Source organism: Notothenia rossii (assembly GCF_949606895.1).
Source record: "Notothenia rossii genome assembly, chromosome: 3".
Classification (NCBI taxonomy): Eukaryota; Metazoa; Chordata; class Actinopteri; order Perciformes; family Nototheniidae; genus Notothenia; species Notothenia rossii.
In genome coordinates this window covers 37,493,580-37,504,315 of record NC_136901.1, presented here as the reverse complement: position 1 = coordinate 37,504,315, position 10,736 = coordinate 37,493,580, and the positions used below count along the sequence as shown (strand labels likewise).

Below are 10,736 nucleotides of genomic sequence, written 5' to 3'. Positions count from 1 at the left end.
CTTCTGTTTCTGCTTCTTTTCATTGGACTTGAAACCGAGATGGTCTGTGGTTCAGTTTCATCCGCCTTAGCATTTATTTTGACGTCGTCACCGTCCAGAATGTCTCTCTTCGATGAGGACTTCATCTGGTTTCTCTCCGTCTCTAGGCTTTTGACTTTCCTTCTGACTGGAGTGGCAGGAAGTGGAGTCATCAGCACTTTCTCCTCAGTCGTCGTGCTCCTAGTCTGTCGCTTCACAAAACTGGACATTTGAATGTCCTTTTCTTTTGTTTCTTTACCAACGTTTTTCTCTACTTGTGGCATTTTGTCTAAAAGGGCATTTTCTACCCCAGTTTCAGTGCTCATATCGAGGTTATCGACCCAATGCCGTTCCCCTCCCTCCATGTGGATTTTCTGTTGTTCCTTCTCTCCATTCTCGGAACATTTGTCTGTATCTTCTGGTTCTGTGGCTTGGCTCAAAGGTTTAAATAATTCCCTTCCTACAAACAACCGTCTTTTCTGCGTCACATGAACTTTGCTCACTTCAACGCTCGGTCTCGGTTTCTCTTTCTCAATTGGACCCGACCGCCTCTGACTAGGTCTGGTGTTTGTCATGACCTTGAGTTTGGTCTTACTCTTTGTATTCTCCTCCTTTCTTTCTTCTCTTGATTTTGTAGTTGTTTCCTTCATTGTTTCTGCGACATCTTGTCTCTCTGTTACCTCCTGATTTCCTGTCCGGAGTTCAGGGGAGGCTACGTCTTCAGAAACTACAAAAACTGTAAGCTCAGCTTGTTCTCCGGGCATTGAGTCTGATAGCTTGCCATCTACTGCTTGCACAGAAACTGTCTCGATACAAGAGGACTTCAGGTCTATGTTTTTGGGGCTTAATTGTTCCTGAGACTCCGTTATCTGATGCTGTGTTTTCAAAGCTAGGACACTCACAGCTGGAGGGCTAAAAGTCGACAAATCGTCTCTAAAACTAGGCGTAGATTCCTCCACGCCAACGGTACAAGGGTCCTCATTTGACACTGAGACACTGGACGTTGAGGTGGACTCGGGGGCAAGAGGATGCCCACGTAGAGGACTTTCCAGAAACAACTGAGCTGACTCTGGGTCTGTTAGGTTCAAGGGGAACATTACGTCTTCTATTGACTCGTACCATTTCGCCGCATGTACCTCTATCAATGCGTTATTGTCTCTGGTCTCCAAATCAGATGCAAGACTCGTCTCTAGGGAAAACTTGGCATGCATCTGTAAAGATGGGAAGTTCATGAAAAGGGAGCCATTGTGGTTGAGAGCAGATGTGGTGCAAACAGGGTAATCTGTGGAGAGTGTTTCTTCCAGAAGGTGTGAAGGGATGAGGGGAGAACAGGTAGTCAAATCTCCCTTTGGTTCTACGTTCCTCTGACGATTGTTTTCCCCATTGCGGTTGGGATTGTCCACCTTGTGCTTTTCCAGGGCAAGAAGGTCAATGGGATCTGGGTCGGAAGAAAGAAGGGAATCCAGGAACTTTGCATCCAGTGTAAATTCCACCTGCGAACAAAGATGGATGTGGATTAAAACAGAGACGATACACCTTTTTCTTGATTAGAATACTGATCGCTATGGTGGTTTTAACAGTGGTTTTGTTTTCCAATAGCAAGCGACCAAAGAGACAAATATACGTTTTTTTATCTTTGCTTAACACAAAAATATCATATTGCCATGAAAGCCACTATTCAATGACCGTCGATCAAAAACTGTAACTAAAATAATTATATACCAATGCCACTGACGACTAACCTCTCGGACAAATTTCTCATCACAGCACAGTTCATCCAGATACTCCAGAAATGAAGAGTTGCCGAGAAAGTGTGAAGGTACGAGGGGGGAAAAGGTAGGCAAAACTCCCTTTTGTTCTATCGTCCTCTGAGTTGAAGTTTCCCCACCGTGGTTGGGATCTATGTCCGACTGCGAGCATGGAAGAACCAAATAAAACGCTTGAGAGTTTTGCAGTGGTGACGTTTCCTCGACACGTGAAGTGATAGGATATTCGTGTTTGGTTACAGAGTGGTCGTGGCGGAGATACCACAGCTTCTCCAGGATCACCTTGCGTATCTAATGAAAGAGAACAAAGAAAAACACCTTGTTATGAAAGAAAGTTTGACCTTTTCCTGAAGCATTTTCCACAAAAAAACTGGCCATCCAAGGGTGTTTGACATTTTGTTCTCCAAGCAACATTGTTCTCGCAACTTCAACGTTTTAAATATCCCACCTCTTGCACAAGTTCACTCGTCGAAAGGAGGTCAATCGGATCTGGATCTGATTTGGGAGCAGGAGCCACATTCTCTGTTTTCAGTGTCACCTGAGGAAAAGAGATGAAATTAAAGAAGTGCTACAACATGTTAGTATTCAGATTTTGCTGATTTGTGCAGCAACAGATTCAAAAATGAATTGGAGCAGCTGAGTTGGAAATATCTTGACGTTGTGTCTTAACCACACCCAATACTCCTGTATCCTACATTTCCCATAATGCAACTTGATAGCATCTTTCAAACTCTGGAGCCCGAGATGTAAACTGTGCAAAATGTCAGCTCCAAAAGCGATAGCAATATCACAGTAAAGACATACTTGGTAATGCTTTTGTCTTACAAACAGCAGCTCTCACTTCTGGCACGAATGTTGAACTTAACTTGTTCAAGATGAAAACGGAAAAAACACATTTAAATTACGTATCATGTTTTATCACCTCTTGCTGTTGTTTTTCCAGTGCAAGAAGGTCAACGAGCTCTGGGGCTGAAGAAAGAAAGGAATCCAGGAACTCTGTATCCGGTTTGAACTCCGCCTGTGAACAAAGATACAGATTAAAACAATAAACCTTGTCCTTGTTTAGAATACAGTAGATGTGGATGCTGGTTTAACAAATATCAAGAAAAAACTGCTACAAAAATAATGATATACCATTGAGACTAACCTCTCCGACACGTTTCTCATCGCTGCACAGTTCATCCAGATACTCCAGAAGTGAAGAGTTGTCTAGATTTCCCCGATTCCCCTTTTCCTCGTTTCCTTCCTGCAGAGCAGAATCAAAAATGATGGTGCTTTTTAGTTTTACAGAATATGTTAAACAGTTTTGCTCAATAATGAAAATGTCGGGGCATTGAACACATCGGAAACCTTGATATGATGTTTGTACATTCGACTCCATGAAAGAGGTGACGTGTGTCTTATCCAACCTTACACAGTGTTTAGTATTTAAATGCAAGCTAGTGTTAGAATCCCTCCCCCAGATTTGATTTCTTATAGAAAGTGACCTGGATGCTGAAGGAGTCGAAGGTCGCCATGTATTCCTCAAAGGATTGTCCTGCCAGTATTTCTTCATCCAAAAAGTGAGCAGAACCAGAAAAATCCTCCAGTTTAACATTTTGCAGCTCTTCTGTGAGGAAACACCATCATATTTAGATTTTTAAGGAGAGCAAGATGTATTCAATCGTTAGTTCAATCATCGACTTTTCTCTGAAGTATGCTTTTTGTTTTAGACGAATTATGAAAAGTAGATATTTTATAAAATATCTTATAATAAAAAATGCAAAAAGTGCTTTTTTTTATGTTCAAATGAGCACACTTACAACAACAATGCTGATGTTTGACACGTGCAATGGTAATAATACTTATTAGCAACAAGAACTTCACCTGAAGCTATAAGAATGTCTAAAATGTTGACCAAATATTTGACACCACATATCTCCTACTCATGGTTATGCAAGAAGAAAAAGTCACATGACCACTAAAGTCCTAAAGATTCATCTTCTGGGGACCATGAATGCTACAACACAATTTCATGACAATCAATCAATTCGTTATCGAGATATTTCAGTCTGAACTAAAAGTAGGATAAACATGTCCTTAAATTGACTCATATTATAATCCTTGACCTCTGACCTTCTGACTTGGCCCACATGTTCCCTGACACTGTGTTCTCTGGCTTGATGTGTAACTGATCTCTGACCTGCTGAGAAGTCCTTTCCCTGGGTTCAAAGTAAAACAAGTTAAATACAGCCATCAATAAAGGTCTTATTGTCTCTTATAATAATACTAATAAAGCTTTATTTATATAGCACTTTTCCTACAGCACATGCAGCTCAAAGTGCTTTACAAAATGACACATCACAAATTCAAAATACACAACAAGAAATTCCCCTCAGATTATTAGTTAAGAACTTTAAAAGGTACCTGCAGCAAAATACAACCTTTTATCAGGTTCATAGACACAAGGAGGTAAAAGGTATGATCAAATACAATAAATAATGGTTTCTCTCTGACAGGTAAGAAAAAGTTCGAGAAGGGGTGGGATTAACCCTTCTATTGTCTTCGTTTTCCCCCCTTACTTTGGTGTTGACCGGTCCTGTTTTAACTGCTATTACATTAACACAAAAACCATTCATCATCACCAAATGTCATTTAACACCCTTTCAAACTGTACATATTGTATCAGACTACTGGTATACATGAAACACTGCAGTAAATATATACAAAGAATAGACACTGAACATGTATTGCGTGTGCCAGGTGTGATCCATGTGGGGGGAGGGGCACATAAGAGCGGGACATGTGTCAAATTATCCTGTGTGTGTTTGTGTGTGTGAGTTTGTGAGTGCCAGGTGTGATTCACATAAGGGGGGGGGACACACATCTTAAAATTCATCCGTTTGCAACTCATATAACAATATTCCGTGTGTGTGTGTGTGTGTGTGTGTGTGTGTGTGTGTGTGTGTGTGTGTGTGTGTGTGTGTGTGTGTGTGTGTGTGTGTGTGTGTGTGTGTGTGTGTGTGTGTGTGTGTGTGTGTGTGTGTGTGTGTGTGTGTGTGTTCTGATGGATACTAATTCCTTTTCTTTATGGCGGTCCTTTTTGACCGGGAACACCATGGGTGTTACAAAGTTGACTAAATCATCCAAAATCCAATGAAAGTGGTGATCAGCAATTTTACATGTTCAATGGTCTACTGTGAAGGATATCATAAAGCCTTAATGCAATCGAATGTAAAACAAAAAGTTATGATTGATGAAAGTAGTAAATCGGTCAGATTTGACCCGAAGACAACAGGAGGGTTAAATAAGTGTCACCTTCTTCCCACCCCTTTTCGGATGCGTAAATAAGTAGATTATTTGTTTATACATAATTTAGAATCAGTAATATTTTTGTATATCAATTTGACACTAGTTAATTTTGTATTGTATAATAATTCTCATGTTAAATGTTTGTATTATTGTTTTACACATTCAAAATAAATCTAATCAAATCTAATCAAATCAAACCTATAAAATAATATAAAATAATAAAGACTAAAATAACATTTAAAGTGGGGCTTGCTCATAAGCTAATCTAAAAAGATGTGTCTTTAGCTGGCGTTTAAAAAAATAAATATATATACGTATCTGCTGTTTGTCCCTCACCTCATGTCTGCTCTGCAGGGCTGGTTTAGAGGCACCTCCTGGGGACACAGGCACCACACGGGGTGACCTTCGGGCAGGAGGAGCCAGGAGCGGCGAGGCATCCCGGGGCCACATAACTCCGGTGGGCTGATGATGGGAACCAGCACCCTGGGACCACAACCAAATGTGGAGTTTGGCCAGCAGACGTCTGGAGAAGAGCAGGGCGTGATGATGAGCTCTGGGGGGAATCCAGGCTGGGGAAGGATGCTCATGTACAAGGGGTCGTCCTGAACTCTCTGGGGTTGCATTGGGATAAAACTGGAGGTCAGATGCTGCACACGGTGCTGGTTTGAGTCCATGTGTGTATGCGTGTCAGGGTTTTCTATGTCATGGAGGATTTCTGCAACTGTGGGATGATTCTGTGGCACCACACAAGGCTCTGGTGGATGAAACAGTCCGTCCTGGCTCATGACTTGAAGAAGGTCAATAAGGTTGTTCTCAATCGGAGAAAACAACGCTGAATCCATCTTTATCTGTGGGTTGTAACTGTGAGGGGAAAAGTGAAATAATGCAGATCTGTCGGTGGCAATAAGACAAATTCTCCAATCCAGGTAATAATAGAGAATGGCTTTCAGTGTGTTTTCAATACGAACTAATAATTAATTATCTTTGATAAAATATGACTTACTGTAAACCAGTTTTATTGAAGAGACTTACTATATTTTGTATCATCATTTATTCATAATGAAGCTCTAAAGTTAATTCAATTAATAAAAGTGGTACGTCCCATAGGAGAAACATTTTTGTTTAATATTCATTAATATGGGGATAACCTGAGAAATAATTGCCAATACTTTGATACATTTTAAAGTAATTTTCAGATACAGGAATTGCTGTTTTCAGTCTCTCCAATATGGAAACATCCTGCTTTTCTATTGCATACAATTTTAAACTGAATATCTGATTGAAACTTATTTAAGATATGCAGTTAAATAAAAAATAAAAGTATAAAATGCCCTTTTGCTACTGTTTTAATAATCTTTTGATGAATAATACACATGTTTAGGTCATTCAAAGGTGTCACCTACCTTGCATGTGACAGATGATAAGTCTTGTATCTGCAGTATGTTTTAAAAGTAAACTAGGTTTTGTTTTCTTCCAACTAGTTCTGTGAAAAGAAACATTCCAAACCTCTAAAAACTAAAACATATGATAATTAATTAATATGTATTGTTGTGTAAAAGCAGCGCCATACTTTAAACATTTGACATGTTTCCCAGATATAACTTTTCCCTTTCGTATAAGTTGAATAATATTATTAAACACCATTTCCCAGAATGCCAAGCACCGTCAATTCTAAACCGGATATCCGCCCTCTAGAACGAGCGAGGAGAAACTTCGCCACACGTGGATATCGGAGCAGAAAGAGCGTGTTAGCTGCAACTTTTGATACGAAACCATCGCTTTGATATATTTTTGAAGCTTTAAAAACAATAACGTCGAGATGTTTCTGCAGTTTTACCTCAACGAGGAAGGGGACAGAGTCTACACTCTGAAGGTAACTTAAACGCGGTGTTTACATCCTTCCTTTCCAACTTTATTCTGTTTAAATATATTCTACCTCCTCATTTAGATTACCCTGTGCATATGTATGTTTATTGTGGTTTATTTGAAATATAACGTACTCCTTATGGTCCAAATTAACCGTGATAACGTTACTTTGAAATTAGCTAGCTGCATGCTATACAAAGCAAAATATCTATATATTGTAATTATGAAAAATACAATTCAGGTTGCTAAAGAATGCTTGTTTAATATCAAACACAGAAAGAAAAAGGGTAATGTGAGTCTCTTTACAGGTAACTTACACCTTTTAACATATTTCACATGGTTGATTTAACGTTAGTTGAGATAACATCAAACCGTAGGATATGTATGGACTGCTTGAAACATCTTATCAATCCAGGAGTATTAAATGTGGTGTTTCTCTCCCTAGTTATAATATTGGAATACCCATAAGCAGAAACCAGAATTCAAATATTCAAAACCATCGCTTTGATATATTTTTGAAGCTTTAAAACAATAACGTCGAAATGTTTCTGCAGTTTTACCTCAACGAGGGAGGGGACAGAGTCTACACTCTGAATGTAACTTAAACGCGGTGTTTACATCCTTCCTTTCCAACTTTATTCTGTTTAGATATATTCTACCTCCTCATTTAGATTACCCTGTGCATATGTATGTTTATTGTGGTTTATTTGAAATATAACGTACTCCTTATGGTCCAAATTAACCGTGATAACGTTACTTTGAAATTAGCTAGCTGCATGCTATACAAAGCAAAATATCTATATATTGTAATTATGAAAAATACACTTCAGGTTGCTAACATGCTTGTTTAATATCAAACACAGAAAGAAAAAGGGTAATTTGAGTCTCTTTACAGGTAACTTACACCTTTTAACATATTTCACATGGTTGATTTAACGTTAGTTGAGATAACACCAAACCGTAGGATATGTATGGACTGCTTGAAACATTTTATCAATCCAGGAGTATTAAATGTGGTGTTTCTCTCCCTAGTTATAATATTGGAATACCCATAAGCAGAAACCAGAATTCAAATATCTTTTCGCAAAAAAGCATGAAACTAATACAGTCTCTCGATCGTGATATACGTCTCTTAGGACCTAGCAATGTTTTGATTATTCAAATGACCCTTAACTTTATTAGTTTAGGGGGTTTGGATGTGTTTCTGTGTCAAACCATCACAAAAGAACATTTAGCAGGACAGACACAGAAAAAAAACACACATACTTTTTTGTTTCTCAAACAAACGTAATGCAGTTTTTTTACATTATTTATTTCATATTCTGTTCTTTTACATATCCCATATTCTAGATACATGTATATAGACTTTTTGCACTATTTAATAATTTGTATTTTATTGTATATGTTGCATTGTTGGAGAAGCTCAGGTCAGAATAATTTAATTGCCATTTCTACACTTTAGCTTTGTGCAAGGCTTTTATTTTGCATTTCCCCACACTGAACTCAAAGTGTTTTGCCTTGTCTTTCCTCCTTCTCCACCAACAGAAGAGTACTGCTGGTGGGGATCCCACCAGCTCGGCCCACCCTGCTCGTTTCTCCCCAGACGATAAGTTCTCCCGACACAGGGTGACGGTGAAAAAACGCTTCAACCTCCTCCTGACCCAGCAGCCCAGACCTGTCTTGTGAGCAGGTGGTGAACAGATGGACGGGTGGAAATCAGACCGAGGGATGCAGGCCTGGATGGGACTGTCAAGAAAACAAATTCAGAATCACATCTTATAAACATAAAACTGGGATTTGTTTTGCGTTTCATTTGTGGACATCAGCTGTTGTTGTGGATCTTTTCTTTTTTTTTATATACTGTAATTTGTTGGCGTTCATTCGAGGATGAAGATATATTTTTGTTTTCTTGCTGAATAAATGATTGGATTAATATGATATGGTGTGGATCATTTATGTCCTTGAGTCACCAGATCTCAAACACCTATTAGATATTTTCCACTGGTGTGTTACAGATTTCTTTTTTTCTTTTTTAAAGAAATTGTAAATCTGTTCTATTGAAAATTAATTATGACTGGACTCTCAAAATCTGATAAAACATTTATAGATGATTATATCAGGTCTGATCAAAGATTAGTACACTTATTTGTAGTATGTATGTATGTATGTCTTTGTAGAGGGGGTTGGTATATGCTTTCAGCAAGTGAGCTCAATAATTACTCCAATGAAATAATAGGAACCTAATCAGTGTTTCCCCTAGGTTTACTGCTTTTGGGGGGGGTGGATATATTTCTGTAAATCCTCTGGAGCAGAGAGAGGAGCTGTGGATTATTGTTATTGATTAATGCATCATTGTTTCTTAGGGTCCAAAACACTAAACTCACAACTTAAAATGAAAGTGTTTATTTAATAAAAGAGCACATGTTCAATATGAAAAGTGACAGTAGATATAGATTAGTTGCAATTTGGTGCTATATATGTATTAATAATAAATGAAACGATTTTTTTAAACACCTTGAATTTCAGGGGGGGCGCGGTGCTCTGTTGGCGGGGCGGTTCTAGGGGGGGGGCAGTGCAAACACTGACTTTGGACCCCCCTGTGGCCCCCCTAAAAATGAAAGAAAAAAGTTTATGATTAAACGATTTCTTGGCTGACGGAATAGGCGGAAGTAACAATATTTATCATTCTAGTCGGACCCATTAGAGCAGGGGTCTCCCACACGTCGATCACGAGCTACAGATATCTCGGAAGCCCTCAATAGCCCCCACTTTACAAATGTCTTTTTAACGCAAGCCGTCATCGCCACGGAGGTGCACACAGCCTCTGTGAGCAAGCGAGAGAGAGAGCACACCTTTATCTATTTAATGTGTTGTAAAAAATAAAGAAATCATTCCAATGTGTATTATAGGACAGTAAAAAAAATAAAAGTTTGAAAGGGGAGTGATTAGTAAAATATGCATAAATAAAAAGAAAGAATACCAAATATAGGTAACATAAGATAATATGTAAGATAATAATAAACTAGTTTAAATGATTTGCTACTGGTTGTGATCATATTCTAAAGATGTTTGGATTATTGAAAAGTATACAGCTCTCTTTCATATCAGTGTTGAGGGCTGTATCCATACATTCATTTTGTGCTCAAAGTGCACCAGATTTATGCATTTAACTTTAACATTTAAAAAAAAATCTTCCCGGGACCCCCCTAGAGGAGGTGAGGTCCATTCCCAAATAAAGCAGGTTCAAATAATTAAATTGCATTCATTTTCTTTTATTAAACACTGAAAATGGGTCCCACAGACCCAAACAGCACACAAAGGTGCATATAATAATGTGAAATGAAACATATACCAATAACTGTATTGCATTGTTTTCTTAGGTGTATGCGCAATTACATCTATTGTGCCGCCCTCAGAAAATAACTGGCCCCAGCCTGGCCCCCACAGTCAAATTGGTCTCGAACCACCACTGCGGGGCGTAGCGCCCCTCCAAGACAATGGTAGGGGAAACACTGCTAACGGCATACAATGCATCATGTACTGATCCTGCGTGAAACATGGATTTCTTTAAATAGATAGATATACATTATTAATCCCAATTTGGGAAATTATTTTGTTACAGGACCACTGTGTTCAACGATAAAATGCTGAGTCTCCACTGCAAATAGCCGATCACACAAAAAACATGTTGCTGTGACTGTGAGCATTAAACAATTAACATTAAACTAAACAAACACAACAGTACGTTATTGTCCTTATAAAATAAAAACATACATTTTGTCACGTGCTATGAGA

The 10,736-nt window shown here is 38.6% G+C and overlaps 1 protein-coding gene across 1 annotated transcript; it reads left to right on the top strand.

Annotated features, from left to right (window-relative positions):
• Positions 1-6,746: 6,746 nt before the first annotated feature.
• nop10 (NOP10 ribonucleoprotein homolog (yeast)) lies at positions 6,747-8,879 on the top strand. The gene is made up of 2 exons (XM_079667877.1): positions 6,747-6,948; positions 8,487-8,879. The coding sequence occupies exons 1-2, from the start codon at positions 6,895-6,897 to the stop codon at positions 8,625-8,627; spliced, it is 195 nt and encodes a 64-aa protein (XP_079524003.1). The 5' UTR covers positions 6,747-6,894; the 3' UTR covers positions 8,628-8,879.
• Positions 8,880-10,736: the final 1,857 nt, after the last annotated feature.